General features: G+C 41.5%; 2 protein-coding genes across 10 annotated transcripts; one reads left to right on the forward strand and one right to left on the reverse strand.

Annotated features, from left to right (window-relative positions):
* Positions 1–1,135: 1,135 nt before the first annotated feature.
* LOC134180370 (uncharacterized) lies at positions 1,136–12,674 on the forward strand. Of its 9 annotated transcripts, XM_062647514.1 has the most exons (8): positions 1,136–1,424; positions 2,434–2,555; positions 2,623–2,713; positions 3,306–3,382; positions 3,724–3,856; positions 3,955–4,237; positions 5,471–5,551; positions 12,416–12,674. In XM_062647514.1, exons 5-8 carry the CDS (start codon positions 3,810–3,812, stop codon positions 12,437–12,439), a joined length of 435 nt encoding a protein of 144 aa, XP_062503498.1. In that variant the 5' UTR covers positions 1,136–1,424; positions 2,434–2,555; positions 2,623–2,713; positions 3,306–3,382; positions 3,724–3,809; the 3' UTR covers positions 12,440–12,674. The 9 variants fall into 9 exon arrangements, 4 of the variants coding, with proteins under 4 accessions (XP_062503498.1, XP_062503500.1, XP_062503501.1 ...); XM_062647516.1 differs by lacking the exon at positions 3,724–3,856 and having other exon boundaries at positions 2,784–3,382; positions 4,105–4,237; XM_062647517.1 differs by lacking the exon at positions 3,724–3,856 and having other exon boundaries at positions 4,105–4,237.
* Positions 11,425–12,331, reverse strand: LOC134180369 (probable ATP-dependent DNA helicase RecS). The gene has a single exon (XM_062647513.1). The coding sequence runs from the start codon at positions 12,327–12,329 to the stop codon at positions 11,832–11,834; it is 498 nt and encodes a 165-aa protein (XP_062503497.1). The 5' UTR covers positions 12,330–12,331; the 3' UTR covers positions 11,425–11,831.
* Positions 12,675–17,341: the final 4,667 nt, after the last annotated feature.

Here is a 17,341-nt window from a genome sequence, read left to right on the forward strand (position 1 = left end):
TTCTCTACTGTATGGAAGACTTGGGAGACTGCATGCGAAAAGGATTAGGCCGCACCGAAAGAAGTGTCTGGTTATTTTATTTTTTAATTATTATCAATCATCATTATTGGAGGAAGTGACTGTCATCGCAGTGTCTGTCATCGGTGCGGCCCTAAATAATTATATTTTATCTACTACAGAGAATCTAGTTTTTGAAGATCATGTCTAACGCGTACTAGATCTAGACGACTTGTACTCTCCAAAGACTACATACTGCATGCGTTGTCTAGATATAGAAACGTGGGAGATTAGGCACTTCGATTGGTTTTGTGGAGCTCAAAAACGCAGCCTCGATGCAATCACACAAGAACAGGTGTAGTGCATGATGTAATAGCGGGTGTTAGGCATACGCAGTGTTGTCGTTCTAGCAGTTTATGTTGCTATAACAGTTACTCTATAACGCTATACTCATTACACTGGTGACAGACGTGGGATGAGCAACGAGCACGTCGAAGTGGAGCCATCTCCATCTCAAGCAAAAAGCACAGTTTCCGCCAAACGACGCCGGCGGTGCTGCCGTATTGTTTCACATGCGACCCTGATCTGCGATGGCGTGATTGACTAGACGACTTTGAGCTGTACGCGGAGGTGAACGAATCGGAGCTTTACCGCACTGAGTTCAGGGCAAGAACCAAGAGGGACGACGAGCGACCGCTCAATTTCGCCATGGCACTTCGCACATTGGCTTTCCGCACTTTTCCAAAAATGGCACCTGCCCAAAGAGATCTGCTGTCGCGCGATCACTTCATCGATGGCCTGACTGAGGATGACCTCCGCATACGCGTTCGTCATGCAAAGCTAAAGTCGTTGGACGATGCAGTCAAGGCTGCCCTAGAATTAGAATCAATTAATAGGTCGGAAGCCAAACGTCGTACGAAGCAACGGGCAGTGAAGTCGTCCTCAGCAATTCCAGGAGTCCGTTTTCACGAACAGCTAGTCACGACGATGAAGGAAATGACTGCTGCCTTGCAGGAAGTCTCTGGGGAGAAGCCTCGCGACTACCGCGCAACCGAGGCAACGAGGGCGGGCGAGGGCGGCGAGGCGGCAAATTTTTTGGGGGTCCACTTCACACACACATCCCGGATATATAGCCCGGATAAGTTTAACTTGCACGTGCACGGGAGACCATTCTCACGTGCACGCATGGCTCACGATCATGATTTAATAGTTCGAAATGTGTTGTTATGCTAACAGATCGTGGGAATTGCGCTTTCTCTGCGAGCAGTTACCACACTGACTAAGCAACAGTGGCAGTGAAAGGAGAGCTCCAATACGGGGAATGTTGGTTGCTACAAACCGTTTTCTTTGCAGAAATCGACTTTCTCGAGAAACTGTTGACTCCAGAAAAGCTTTACGTGATGCAGTTATTATACAAGACGGCAGAGGTTTGTACATTTTGCTAATTAGTTGATAGTAGTTGATGAACTAATTATTAATTTATTAGAATAAAGTATTTAGTAACATTATAGCACAGTTTATGTATTTATGGTAGTATTTTTATCCTTAAGTATGATTTAATAAATAGTAATTTATAATTTATAAGTGTGTATATAAAGTAGTGGACTAAAGTATTTGCTGGGAAAGAAATTTCAAGGGTTTTTCAGTATGTCTGTGTTTGGGTGGAAGCACAAAATACTAATAAAGCGACTTCTTGGTCAATGTTTGTCATGCAATGGCAAAATTGAGACTAATTGGTATAGAATTGAGTCTAAATCAGTTGGTTGTTGCAATTTAAGATTGTAGTTACAACCTAGTTAAGAGCCGATTAAGTTTACATTACAACTTATCAAAGCATATTCAATGCAAACAATATTACAACCTTTGAAAACAAACTAACTTATCCATTTGTGCTCACATCAGCGCCTATTTCCATTCTGTAGGCCAGCATATGATGAAATCAACAAAAAAACTACCCGGCAAATACTTTTGTCCACTACTGTATATACTAGTAACTATTGCAGAAGAACCTGTTTATTAATCATGTACTCTGCTGTTACCGCAATTAATTTGTTTGCATAAGAAATGTATGGCAAACAGACAGAATTACAGGAAGTTGTTGATCTGGACAGTCTGTTGCCACAGAACACAGTTTTTCATTAGCCTAAAATACATAGAATCAATTCATGATCCATTTTAACAATAAAATTAAAACACACACAATGAAGATGTCTATTTTTCTAGTGGGTGCACAGTTTGCTGGACTTAAAACAGGAATGACTTGTTCTGAACACTCATTCTGAACACTCTAACTACAATCTGTTCCTCTCTTTATATCAAGGAATATAAACAATCCAGGACATTTGTTTTAATTTATATGGTCAATATTGATTGGTGAATAGAGTTTTAGTATTAGATGTTGTATGTGATCAATATTATTGATTTTGTTTGTTGCAGATTCTAGATGAGTAACCTGGATAACTTCCATTATTGCACCTGCCAGTAGACGAATTGCATGTGTGGTTTAGGCATAAGTCATCTGTGTTTCAATTAATTAACATTTTCTGGATCTCGATAAGGTACTTGCTTGCAATGTCTCAGTTGTATGTACTGCACTTGTAAGTCAAAGAAGGTTTGAATTTTTAGTTCATCTTTTGAGATCCTCCACAGAGTTACACAGAAAGTGTCTATTCTTCAGGGAGCTACCGTGACCATTTTTCTGAAGAAATGAGTGCAAGTAAGTTTGTATAGCTGCATTGCACTTTGACTCGTAGTGCTTTAGCTATTGTACTTTGTAAATTTGATAGATTATTTGCTGGATCTTTTGGGAGACCAGCCCTGCTGAAAGAGATTTCTGAATAAATTGCATACATCATGTGTATATCTATTTACCATATATCTATAATGCTCACTTGAATGATCTGTCATTTATTGTGTTCCTGGCTGTTAGTTTGGGAGTTGCTCTCAGATAGGGTTTCATGTAATTACATGAGGGTTAGCTGTTAAATCAGTAATCTTGGTTTCAAAACTTGATAAATAACAAAGGGCGGTGTTTCTTTACTATGATGAGATGGAGCAGTTGATTATGCATATACGTTGTTAATTAAATACCTCACAAGTCACTTGGGAAGCAAGAGATCATGTCTGCTTGTTCATCAAATGTATGACTTACCACTTGAGCTATTGGTCATACAGCGATGTATGGGAATGTTTTTGCACATGCCACAGCTGGTTTCCCCAAAATAGGTTATGGCTTTTGATCAGTCTTGTGATAAAAAATATTATTTATATAAGTAACCAAAGATTCAATGACCTTCAATCTATTACAGTACACTCACACTCTACTATGGTCTACCGCAACTGGGAAAATGACTTCAAATTCAAGGTTCAAGGTTCAACATTCAAGGTGTGTGTGTGTGTGTGTGTGTGTGTGTGTGTGTGTGTGTGTGTGTGTGTGTTGTGGCTGCAACTCTATTATGAGAGTTGTTTATGGTGAGTGGAAACATCTGGGACTTTCGGTTGGAAGTTCAAGTGTGGGATGAGCACTGGTGAGCAATGTGGTGTCGTTGGCAATGGTCAATCACTAACGGGTATGGTATAGCTTGGCTGGAAACTCTGATCATGAGTAGTGCTGGAGCCATGTATATATAAGGCCTACTAGCGAATTTGGGGTTTCCGTTTTTTATCAGTGTAGACGTCATGAGCGTAACCATCTGCAAGTGCTACTTGTTTGTCATGCACGTGCAGGTTTCACTTTTCTTGCGCCAAAGCTCTCCAGCTAAGTGTGCGTTTAGACCCGTCTGTTTCTTTCGCGCTCTTTTCAATTTCGCGACATGTTTGACAATTTTCCGAGCTCTTTTCTTACTGCATTCAAGGGCAGGTGAGATACTGAAGCCGTTCGTATGCACACGTACGTGTGTGTACTACAAGACGCTCTATCTGCACTCGTCATGTGTACTTCTTTTTCAACGCACCTAGGTCCGTTAGACACGTAAACATGCAAGATTGTGCGAGACTGATCTTTCCCAATGTGAGTCCAGAGAAGGGCCAGGTGATCACTGTGCTCAAAGACACTCACTTCAGCGACCCACACAGCAGCCCAATGATTCCTAATGCGTCTGTCTGCAGAAATCTGGCTGGAAGCATCAATCAGGAGGCGGGAGACAACACTCAAGCTGGTGCATTCTTATTTGGTGTGTTTGACCTTGAGGGAATTCGAGAGTTTTTGGCAATACATGAAGCCAAATCCTTTGCCTCACAGGTATGTACGTGAAATTCATTAATTAATTAATTAAATACTAGTAGTTTGCTAAAGCACACTTGTAGCAGTTCCATGAAAGAGTATCTATAGCAACGTTGTACACACAGAAATACAACACAGGTTGTTATTTTATTTGCAACTCAGTACTATACCGATATGCTACAGATTGAATGTCATGAGTGCTCAGTATATATATATATATATATATATATATATATATATATTATACATATATATTATATTATAGGTCCCATAGGGGACTAGCAGTATATATATATATATATATATATATATATGTATATGTATATGTATATGTATTAAAGAAGAAATAGTTGTGAGGAAAACATTGTCCAATTTCAGGGAACTGCGCTATTATAGTGCAAAATTAATTTGTGTGATATATGTGGAATAGCGATGAGCTTCAATTGCACAAAACCTGCTTGATTCCCTCCACAATTTCCTCTTTTTCACAGTATCTTATAGTATACCATGCTGAAACTGACCACAAATGGAACTACGTATATACAAGCACAAAACATTATCATGTTACTTTCTTCAACATCTAGAGCGTGCACTGTTATATCCAACTGGTAATGACTATAACTGGTTAAGATTGAGTTATGCGTATAAAGCATTGTAAACTGGTAAACAAACATCAAAAATCTGGTAAGAAATGTCACAGCAGTCACTAGATTTTGCTAGAGAGTACTTTGACATGTCAATCCCTGATCCACCTTCCAATATTCTTCATACATCCTATACACACAATGCAAAATATTAAGCATCTCATTCTTCAGATAAATTTGTGAATCTCTTTGAAGTTTCTATGCAACGTAGTGTTCTGTCTAAGTGACTAGATGATTTTAGTTAGTATTTCATGTCCCATTTAATTATGAGGTTGTACATTACATGACCTAGTTACTTGTAATCACATGTACCACATATCCTTGCTAAGTACCTATAGCTAAAGCACGCTTCTTTTAAAGTGTGCCTACACTATTTTGTTTAGACTGTGTAAATATTAACCAATATGCATGGGGATTTGTTCCTGTCCAGAATACCACAAATTATATTAGCTCACCACTACTCATGTTAACTGAATTCACAACTACAAATGTTGTTTATTAATACTCTGCCACTTAGCTTCAGTAAAGTAACAAAGTACTTTGAGTTGAATGAGTTTGTTCATTAATTAAATGTCCATACTCCTGTCTAAGTATTATCCTCCCACAGGTTATTCAAGAAGACAAGTGGTTCAACGAGGTCTGTCACATTCCTGACACTTTGAATCTTGATCTCTTGAACTTGAGCAAGGTACAGCAATTTCAACAAATTCTGTCACACAAGCCAGCCTCTGCTGTGGCATTTGGTGACGTGACTAGCTACTAAATGTCTAGACTGGCATGTGACAGATGGTTGCCTGATACGCTGCTTGAAGGTATGGCATCGCTTCTCAATTGCTTGTCACAAGATTGTCTTTGCCTTGTGCTATCTGAAGTTTGCAAATTCACGTTGAACAAATCCATAGCATCAGCTCTGAACAACAGAAAGAAGATTAGACTTATATTCCTGATTGTCAACGTACAAATTGATGCCCTAGCTGGATCTTCTGTTGCATCAAATACATTGATGAGTGGGAATCATTGGACAGTGGTTGCTTTAGATTTGAATTCAAAAGCTTCCTTCTATGGTGACCCATTGGGATACCCAGTTCCTAACAACTTGTTGGTAGAACTAATACAAACACTGGACTATCTAAGCACTGCCTTAAGTGAAAGAGTGGATATTCATGATTTGATTCCTATGCATAGGCCGACATTTGACAAAGATGAAAAACATGCATGCTCACGGCCTTGCAAAAATTTCCCAATACAAACATGTTCTTCTCTTTGTGGGGTTATTGCCTTTGTTTTTGTGACAGTTGCAGCATTTTCTCCAGAGAATCTGTGGGCATACATCTGTTCACCACAGCTGTCCTTCTATTGTGACAAAGCAAAACTCAAATTTTACCTTCAACCAAGCCATTATGCTCACTACCTAAGGAATACCTTGACAGTATGGCTGCTTTCTGATCAAATTAAAATTTCAAATATCATAGATAAGTCCATACTAGCTGATGAAAACTTGCAGTCTCGGCAAATCCAAAGCCACCATCTCAAGCAACCTGAACGCTGGAAGCTTTGCTTAAGTTTGAGTAAAACATTAGAGACCAAAGTTTCTGGAGAAAAATGCAACTCTTCAACAGCTTCACCATGCAAAGCAACTACTGATCAGCTCTCCTGCTATATGCTTGACAAAGCAAACAAAGTTGGTAGAAAAAACTTCACTCTCGCTAAGACCGTTTCAGCTGCCAAGAGGAATCCTTTCTCGTCTAATGTAACCTGGTGCACTTCTAATGAGAGTCATTCACAGAGTACAGAAGCTGACAATGTCAGTGAAACCTCCATGCCTGCCGTAGAACAACAGTCAGTTTATGTGAAGAGATGCCCTTTAAGCACAGACACATTTCAACAATTTCAAACTACCAGTGAAGCCAATCTAGAGCTCTCACTTGATGCCAAACACGAATGCAAATCTGATTCAGGCCTCCCTACCGGTATTATACCCTTGCTCCCTCAGCAGTACAACTATTTTGTTGACTCCTATTATCAGCATGAATCGGAAAGCTTCCTAGGAGCTGAAACAAGCAACTTTACTTTAGAAGCATGGACAAGTGCCAATTGTGAAACTGCAGCTGTCCAGTGGATTAAACATTTTGAAGAGGTTTCAAAAACCACCTATCGAATCGCTACTGGTTTCAAAGCAAAAGGAGGACGGCTCCTTTTTAAAACTGTTCGTCATTGTCATCATTACAGGAAACAGAAAACTCTGTCACAAATGTCCACAGAAAGCAAGTGTAAACTAAAGAAAACCACCATACATTGTTCCACACGAGACAAAAAGTCAATGTGTCCTAGCAGTTTAATAGTTAGGGTATACCCACCTGAGGCATCTAAAATCTCAGACCACCCTGAATATCCTTGCTTTATCAATCTGAAGTACACGCATAACCACTCGATCCACAGTGGCCATGCGCTCAGCTTTAGACCAGTCACAGAAGCTGTGAAAAAAGCGTACATTAGTCTCTTTGAGTCTGGCAGTTGTGCTGCCTCTGCAAGACATGAATACTTGACTCAGCTCCAACTGAAGAGTGATCCACGAGAAGTTGAGAGCACTCTTGCAGACAGAGCCATAAACCCAAATGTACAAGACGCTCAACACCTATTTAGAAAATGGCGATCAGACAACATTGGACCAGAAAATGAAGAGGATATGTTTGAGCGACTGCTCGAAGAAGTACAACGATACAACAAGGAACATGAGAAAGAGGGTGGGCGAGTATTTCTTCAACCTTATGAAGAAGCAGCTGCAATGAATGCGGATGAACCTAAACCAAAGACCAGAAATACTGATGCCATGCCCTTCCTTTTAGCTCTTGTCACTCCTCTCATGGCCAGAGTCCATGAAATGGTCACACAAAGTGCAGAGCTAGTCTTTTGTGACTCAACAGCCAGTCTTGATAACTTGAACACAGCTGTGTTCATACTTAGCTGCCGCACATCCGTAAGAGCTCTACCACTTGCTGCAGTTATGACATCCAGTGAAGATGCTGTTACCTTGTCAGCAGTGCTTACAGCACTGTGCCACATACTGCCCAAGTGTGCATTTTTTGGAAGAGGCCCAAATCTTGGACCACTAACACTATTGACAGATGACTGTGCAAGCGAACGGATTGCTCCAAAGAGTACATGGCCTCAAGCGGAATTACACCTATGTGTGTCTTTCATATCTTACAAAGTTCATGGAGATGGCTTTGGAGCTCAAATTCTGGTATCTGTGGCACAGACAGAATTACCTGTATGGCACTAACAAAACGACTTGTTTATGCCCCAAGTGAGCAAGCATTGACTGAAATCAAACGTGAAGTAGACAAAAGACCTTTTCAGACATTCAAAAAGAGACTAGGGTGATTATTGGCAACGAAGGAAAGAATGGGCTGTGTGTTTCCGAAAGAACTTTCCCACACAAGGCAACTATACTAACAATTATTCAGAGACTAACATACGCATCATAAAAGACATCCTTTTCCAAAGGAATAAAGCTTGGAATGCGGTACAAATGTTCAATCTTCTCACACAGACTCTCGAACTGTATTACCAGCGGCGTTTAATATCTGTTGCCACAAACAGATTAGATCATTTTGTCTCTACAAGATATACTGTGACAGGAATGAAAGCACACACCATTCCATCTGACGACATAGTTGCAACAGATGACCCAGACGTTTATACTGTCGTGAGTCAGTCAGACAAGAATAGAACGTGGATAGTAGCCTTACAACTGGGTGAGTGCACCTGTCCCATCGGAATGCAAAGTCAACCTTGCAAACTCCAATTTGCAGCAGCAATGAAGTATCACAAAAGCAGTGTCAATACTATTCCAACGTATTCGCCTCAAGGCCGTCAGCTTTTTGCAGCAGTGGCATTAGGACAACACTGCCAACCCATTTCCTTTTACAGTAGTGTCCACCAAAGAGCAGAAGAAGAACATCTAAAGTCTCTTTCAGTCAGTGTGAATTGGTCTGATGAAGATATAAACGTTCCTTTGAAAAAGTTGCCCCTTGTTCCTGTGATACAACTAAAGTGGCAACTGCAGCTGACGACAACATTGATTTTAGCAATACATTTCAAAGAGATCAAGCACAACCAATTAACACAGGAAGCTATGAAAAGTCAAGGGACGTCATTGAAAGAGTACTACAGGTCACTAAAGATATCAAGGAAGGGCTGCATGAAAGTCATGTCACAGACAGCTTTATAGTTGCAGTAGAAAGGTTTTGTTCCAATTATTGGAAACTACAAGGCAAAGGAATCCATTCACCTGTTACACAGCAGCGACTGCTTTCTGCTCTACATATGTTTGGTAAAGAGGTGGGAGTCAGCAAACAAAAGAAAAAGATTTGAGTGCAACCTACTGCTGTAGCTAGACGACATTTCAAGTCCTTTTCTACCCGTCCAGCATCAGCAGGACGTCCAAGTTTGTTCATGAAAGCCAAAGCTACAACCAACATATTCAACAGAAACATTATCCCCAAACGAATCCACCAGAGAGCAAAGAGAAACCACAATCTGACAATAAGTTTGAAAACAAATACCCCTAATGCCATCTAAACTGTACAAGGATACAAGATTTTTTGAGTTGAGTAAACTGTCTATGTTCATACTCCTTGATATAAAGAGAGGAACAGATTGTAGTTAGAGTGTTCAGAATGAGTGTTCAGAACAAGTCATTCCTGTTTTTAAGTCCAGCAAACTGTGCACCCACTAGAAAAATAGACATCTTCATTGTGTGTGTTTTAATTTTATTGTTAAAATGGATCATGGATTGATTCTATGTATTTTAGGCTAATGAAAAACTGTGTTCTGTGGCAACAGACTGTCCAGATCAACAACTTCCTGTAATTCTGTCTGTTTGCCATACATTTCTTATGCAAACAAATTAATTGCGGTAACAGCAGAGTACATGATTAATAAACAGGTTCTTCTGCAATAGTTACTAGTATATACAGTAGTGGACAAAAGTATTTGCCGGGTAGTTTTTTTGTTGATTTTCATCATATGCTGGCCTACAGAATGGAAATAGGCGCTGATGTGAGCACAAATGGATAAGTTAGTTTGTTTTCAAAGGTTGTAATATTGTTTGCATTGAATATATTTGTTGGGCAGACTACACACTTCTATAAATAGTTGAACCTTATTTGTATGTAATAGTAACTAGAAAGCAAATGGGAAAATATATTCTGTACAATTAATGTACTGTAGTACATGTGAGGTTTGTAAAGAAAAGTCTGTGATTGGAGTGAAATAACTTTAGAGCAGTTGCATGTGAGTTATCACTAGTATAGCTATGTGTATATGTAGGTACACATAGTAGTGATACTGAGGTGTTTTCTTTCGTTTCATTCCTCACATGCACACACACGCACACACACACCACACACACACACCACACACACACACACACACACACACACACACACACACACACACACACACACACACAAATGAAATAGAAAAGTATGTAGATGTTGCAACTCATGTTTCGATATGCTAGTAGACAAGATTATACATACATACATATATATATATATATATATATATATATATATATATATATATATATATATATATATATATAATTCTAGTCTACGTTATCGTCACTGTCCTTGTCTGAATATGAGTCAAGTTCTGGATTGGACACTTGTCCAAGAGTATCCAGGATGTTGTCGTCCACTTCACACACATCTTCAAACACTTCTTGTATCAGTGCAATAATGACTTTGGATAAGTACCAACTGCATAATTGTTTTATATGTTGAAGACAGTCTTGTGGTGTGAATAAAACATTACTTTTTTCTACGAGTGATGAGATCATGTCATCAGTAAGACCTGTCGTAATTTCTGATGCTGTGTAAGTGTGGCTCTGTCCATCAGTTGAGTTGGTTATTTCTATTGCTATTCTCTTGCGTGTGTTATAAAGGAGGTCTCTAAAGATTTCTTTTTGTTCATCTGTTACCTCTCTTTGTCTTGCAGGAGGGGAACAGAGGTCTTGATCTGAGGATGGACTTGGCTGAATGGTGTTTTGCTCTATTAGTAGTCTGTGACTCTCAGTGCATGGACAAGAATTTGCACAGATGTCACAACAGAGATGTGAAGGCGATAAAGGAGTTCTTTAGTCCAACCAAAGTGGCCAAGAAGAAGCTCTCTACAGCATGACTCTGTCTGAGATGTATATCCTCTTAATGCTTCATCACAAGTTTTGAGATGTCGTCCCGGCCATGATAGTAGATTTCAGCTATTGATTGTTCATTGTCTCTCCTTGCCCGGTCACATTGCTGATTATATTGCTCAAGTGTATTAGGGGGACCATAGTTGATTACTCGTCTAATGTTTTGGAAGTCCATTCCCATTCCAAGAGCAATTGTTGCTATGACAATTCTGCACACTCCATCTGGTTTTCTGAATGACTGAATGACTGTATCTTAATTTCCTTTTCTGTGGATTGATGAAACATCCCAAATACGCGGTTTTTAGCAACTTCCTCACTCAGGGCAGGATGGTATGCAATGCAATCAGGTATGCCCGTCTGAAAGACTGTAGATGTAGGCACAGTCTTTGACTCGTCTGCAGTAAATGATTGTTTTAGGAGTGGCTGTTGTTTTCTCCTTCAGCTCATCAACAAGCCATTATTTAAATGTCACAAATGGATCATCGATCTTTTGCACGATGTATTTGAGTTTGGTCGATCGGGGTTAGCTTCTACTATTACAGGGTGTCTCATTCTGAGTATTTGTTTAACTGTTGATCTTGTCTCTGCTGTTGCGGTTGCTGTCATGGCTACAATTGGAACTGCAAAATTTACTAGAGCCCTGATCTGACCAAGTTGTGAATACCATTCACGAAATGCAGCCTCTTGCCGTTTTTGTTTGCAGTTCCCCTACATAAGGTTAGGAGTGAGTTCAATGCTTTAGTTATAATTGCTTCAGAATTGTTTCTTACCATTCTGTTACGCAGTGAACTTCATCAATTACAACAGCAACCAGACGAGTTTGAAATACTGTTTGCTGTTGTATTTGATCTCTCCATGCACTGTTGAGAATAGCTTCTGGACTGTCAAATAGTATAGAACACTTGTCCAAAAAGTGATTGTCCATGAGAAGGTCATCCAATAAGGAATGGGAAATGACCATGGAAACTAAACCTTTGTCTTCTAGCTGTTTGACCTGTTCTTTCATGAGTTCTACTAATGGAGAAACAACCAAAACTGTTGGCTGGATCTCACATTTGTAAAACTCTTTGTATACTAATGGTAGTAGATGGTAAACCAAGGATTTCCCATATCCAGTAGGTAAAATGGCAAAGACATCTTGCTTCATAGTTATTGCAAAGAGGGCACTCTCTTGCTGACTCTTTAGAGGTCTTGGAAAGTTGGGTATACCATCCAGGACAGCAGAAACACTGGCCAAAAACTGCTGAAAGCGAATGTCACCCATCTAGGTAGCTTGAATAACTGAAATACACTGTGTGCAACTCTAGATAGCATGTTAGAATGCCTATGTAATTTGTGTTTGATGTTTAGCAAAGGAAGTCACCTGACAACTGACACGATTGTCATTTTTGTGGATTTGTAAAGAGACATTTTCCTGAAGGTCAAGATTTCATATCTACTAAGAATTGAGGTGTTGAGAATACCACAAATTTCATATCAGAGGAAGTATGTAGTTTTAGTGCACGCGTGGACTCAAATTTTATTCTATATGTATGGCCTAGCATCTATAGTAATAGATGGAGCCCCTGTCTCCTAGAGAAATAGCTATGAACATCAGAAACAAGTCCAACTCGTTTGCCACTTTGGGTGTGTACACTGGTACGTTGCTGTCACGCGTATGATAGACCTACGTGTAGTTACTGACATTTTGATTTCTACGGTTGTGGGAAACGACAAATAGCAGCTCGCGCTGGGTTTGCGTGTCGATCGTTGAGCACATGTACTAGTATTAATCCACTATTTCTATAGTCGCTGAGGGTGTCAGACATTGCATGCATTGAACGAGCAGACCGCCGATCTACAAAGCGTACATGGTAATTGCACTCAACGCAGGGCCACGTCGTGCAAGCTGATTCGTGGCCGACCTTTGGTTGACCTCTGTGGTAAGCTTTGAGTCGAGAGATGAACAGGAAAGAGTTGACCCGTTGTTTGTAGGGTGGCACGTGTCGAGACTGATAAGCCCAAGGCACTTGCGTCAGAGCGAAATTACATTAACAAAGAGCCAATAGCGGAGTGCATCCCTATCGAGGATGTACAAACATTTAGCGGCACTCTGATTGGAGGATAGAGAGTCGGCGGTTCGTTTGAGTGGAAAATTTCTCCAGCCGGTCTTTCTCCTCCACGGGAGAGATGACCGGCTGGACACTTGAGCATAGGGATGCGCTAGAGCAATATCCAATTCAAGATCCATCCCCGATGACGAATCGAATACGGCTATGTCTGATCTGTCTTCAGAATTGACATACCTTCCTCTGGGTTCTTTACGTGATGTAATTGCAGTTGACTCAAACAGTCTGACCATGCTGAAACCATGTTGTTGTGGCTGATTACCGGGCCGCCCCCAGTCTTACATGTTATTAGGTGGTATCCATCTGAGTCTAATTCTTTTCCACAGTCACTCTGTCTGTCTGTCTGTCTGTCTGTCTGTCTGTCTGTCCGTCCGTACGAGCGTTTCTCAAAGACGGCGAGTCCGATCTCGGCCGAATTTGGCTCGCGCACGCCGAATTCATTAATCTCGAAAGTGAGACCGTGATCGTCTTCCTGACTTCTCCCACGACGACGCCATTTCTTGCCAATCGCACTCGCTTCCACTCGCGGGCGAATATCTCCGGAACGGCGCGTCGTATCTCCGCCGAATTTAGACTGCCAGTTCCCGACGTCGGACGGTACGCGCTGAGAGTGTCGTTTATTGCGGGCGACGCTGGGAAACGAAATATATTTTTACTGAAATCCGGGTCTTGAAAAAATACGCCCACAGTCGTTTGCCAGTCTACGACCGTCGAAGAGCAGCCGTGTTTGATGCACCTCTTCCCCGAAACGCCAGCAACGTCTTCGAAGAGACGACGTTCAGCGGGACTGTGGAAATGACAAGAGTCGGCATTCGTTATATACAGGGAACAGATTATCCGGGTAAGTATTGCACGTGACTTGCACGTTACAGGATTCGCGTCGAAATTATAGATGCCAGGTTCGATACACCTGTTCTCCGCAACGGGACTGTCGAAATGGCTTCAACGGGATCAATAATCCAATCAACGGGATTTTTTGAAACTGGACACGTGTCGAATAGATGACAAGTTCGATACACTTGTTCCTCGTGACGGCAGCAACGTCCAAGTCGAAATGGTTTCAACCAATCGCTAATCCAATCTACGGGATTTTAGAAACGACAATTGAACGGGATATAACTATGAATGAAAATTCTGTCTGGCCGCTACTAAACGGTAAAAGCACTTACACCACGGCTAATTAGTGACAGTAAACGGTTCTCTATACAAACTGTACGTGACCTGGCTACACCCCCTCTGCCTCTCCAACCATCAAACGTATTTTTAGATACTTTCTGCTATAATCTCTACCTATAAGGTGACCTGTCTGCTTGTCTGTTTGTCTGTCCTGTCTGTCTGTCATTAATGCTATAATCTCTACCTATAAAGGCGACCTGTCTCTCCTCCACTTCCGTGTTGTATTGGCTCTATGACAAACGTGTGTGTCAACTGCGGCGCTATGAAGTGGAAAGGAGAAGCACCTGGCATGTGTTGCCCCCGGGCGAAGCCGGGCATTGGAGCTTGTTGCGCTATAAATGCGCCCGCTGCATTTTGGATTGTTTATATCAACGCGCACCTTTCGGCCGCATAGCAGTAGCTTCGGTATTCCAGACTGCTTTCTGCACGTGATGGGAGGGAAGGATGGGAGGAGAGAAGAAAGCAGTCTGGGGACAGCTCTATTGTAAGCGACTTCGGAAAAGGAGCGATCAAGTTCAGAAACATCCGCTCCAATCAAAACCACCGCTCAAAAAAACCGGCCAATCAGGGCTGTAGACAACTGCTGACGTCAATGAGGACTTTGTAATTATCTATAAGCGATTCTCTGACAATTGTAATGGCACAGTGGGGTGCAGCTAACACAAATGAGACGTGCTACGTGTTTTGCTCCTGATGACATGATAACTCAGCGAATGCTTGTCAGACTTTACCGGAAGATAAAGCCATTGCAGCGGATGTTCCGACTTGAAGCCTTTTAATTGAAGACCCTTCTACTGCTTGCTAAGCGATTTTAGTACGAGGTCGCGACGTCTTTGCCTTATCTTTACCGGATTTGGTAAAGTCACTCAATTTCTACGTTCTCCCGTTCGTTTGTAGTCGGCTGGCAGTGAACAGCTTCTGGCAATATCCCACAAGCCATCTGGTGCTTGTTACTGTTCCTAATGAATGCGGGAATTATCGATTAAGATGAACACCGTCTATTTCCGAAGTCAATTACAATAGAGCTGTCCCCAGACTGCTATCTTCTCTCCTCTCACTCTCCCCTCCCATCACGTGCAGAAAGCAGTCTGGAATACCGAGGCTATATAGCAATGGCCGAGAGAAGCGCGTTGATATAAATGCGCACCTGTCGGTTTGTACTTCCGTACCAGGATGTTTACAGACGTTATCCCGTATGTTGTGATAGTGCGCTAGCTGACGTTGTCAGGGCGTAGGAAGCAAAGAGTGACTAGTCCGGCCTAACGCGCGTTAATGGGTGGGGCAACGTTGCGCGCGCTAGTAGATGGGTAGGGCATAGTTCACATCTCTCAGGAACGTTAATAGTCTCGACTCCATGTCACATCTAGAGATGTATTTTACAAGCAGTCTCGACCCACACACACACACACACACACACACACACACACACACACACACACACACACACACACACACACACACACACACACACACACACACACACACACACACAGCGTCACACACAGAGGCACCAATTAGTGTTTACATAACCAATATATTACTTATTTGATCGGCTATATCCGTAAAACGGAAGTTGATGCCATTGAGCATCTGGCGAAAGTGGTCTTTTCGAATATTGGCCGGACCAGACGGACCGAGTTCTACGCCTATGGTTGTGAGATACTAGTCGTACAGGTACCGTTACGAAGCCTAGACATTGGTGCGTATATCGAACGTGTTTCACTGTTTCTTCGTGCAGGCTACCAGAGAAAACAGCGATTGTAACTCAAATTTCCGGGGAGTGTCCACAACTAGGTACACTACCCTACTTACGATACGAACTTTGCGGTCACGCGAAGCGACAGTCGGTAGGTAGGATTTTAAATACATTTTACAGGTAGCATGTCTAGCAAGAAGATAGCGTGCGTATTCGTAATTCTTTGGGACAATTACTCTTCCTAGCGTACATGGTGTTCAGGACTTTGAAGGCTCATAGCTGTAGAAGCGACGGTGTACACACAGCTTCAATTACTATAGTAATTAAAGCTGCATTTACACTGGTAGAGTCGCTTGAGCCTTCAAAGTCCTGAACACCACTTACGTTAAGAGGAGCAATTGTGGCAAAGAATTACGAGTAATTACACACGCTCTTTTCTTTCTAGACGTGCTACCTGTAAAATGTATTTAAAATCCTACATAGCGATTGTCGTTTCGCGTGACCGCAAAGTCCGTAAATAGTCTGTAGTAAGTAAAGTCATGCTATACTGGACATAGAATCTCTCCTGGTTACGTAATGTTAGATTCCCGTATAAGTATCGTAAAACCAAGAAAGCGATCGACTTCCGATCAGCAGTTGCAATACTGTTGTTTATTTCCGACAGGTCCTAACAATCGCAAACATAAATTGTACCGTTCTGGTAATAAAACTCTCTCATGAAAGTTTCGAGCGTACGATTGGCTGTTCGTCCATTGTCTCTAGTTGCCACGTACGACATAAAGGAATTAGTGCTTCGTGATTGGGCCACACTAAAGAGGCGTGGCACATTCCTGTAGCTTGACAGACATACACACATAGTCCCCAGACCAAAAGTCGGTTCAGCCCTAAACGTTTAGAGTGTACGCTACTCGCCAAGTCTCGTGACTTTACGAAGTCCCTTTTCTTATGGCTCATAGCTGAACTACTAATTGAAGCGATGCTTACACCGTCGCTTCTACAGCTATGAGCCTTCAAAGTTCTGAACACCGTGTACGTTATCTCTAGAGGAGGAGTAATTGTCGCGATGAATTATAAACATACACGCTATTTTCTTTCTATACTTGCTACCTGTAAAACGTATTTAAAATCCTACATACCGACTGTCGTTTCGCGTGACCGCAGAGTCTGCAGTAGTAGTAAGTACAGAGTCATCTTATACGGGACAGAAAATCTTTACTGGTTACGTAATGTTAGATTCCCGTATAATTATCGTAAACCAAGAACGTAATCGATTTCGCGTCAGTAATTGTAGACAGG

This window comes from Corticium candelabrum, chromosome 5 (genome assembly GCF_963422355.1).
Source record: "Corticium candelabrum chromosome 5, ooCorCand1.1, whole genome shotgun sequence".
NCBI lineage: Eukaryota > Metazoa > Porifera > Homoscleromorpha > Homosclerophorida > Plakinidae > Corticium > Corticium candelabrum.

What these genes read in the sequence shown, in the direction of transcription:
- LOC134180370 (XM_062647514.1), top strand. Translation starts at nt 3,810, where the DNA reads ATGTTTGACAATTTTCCGAGCTCTTTTCTTACTGCATTCAAGGGCAG. An exon ending in CTTACTGCATTCAAGGGCAG is followed by an intron (nt 3,857 to 3,954) that starts GTGAGATACTGA and finishes CAACGCACCTAG; the next exon opens with GTCCGTTAGACACGTAAACA. An exon ending in ATCTCTTGAACTTGAGCAAG is followed by an intron (nt 5,552 to 12,415) that starts GTACAGCAATTT and finishes TTTGATGTTTAG; the next exon opens with CAAAGGAAGTCACCTGACAA.
- LOC134180369 (XM_062647513.1), bottom strand. Translation starts at nt 12,329, where the DNA reads ATGGGTGACATTCGCTTTCAGCAGTTTTTGGCCAGTGTTTCTGCTGTC.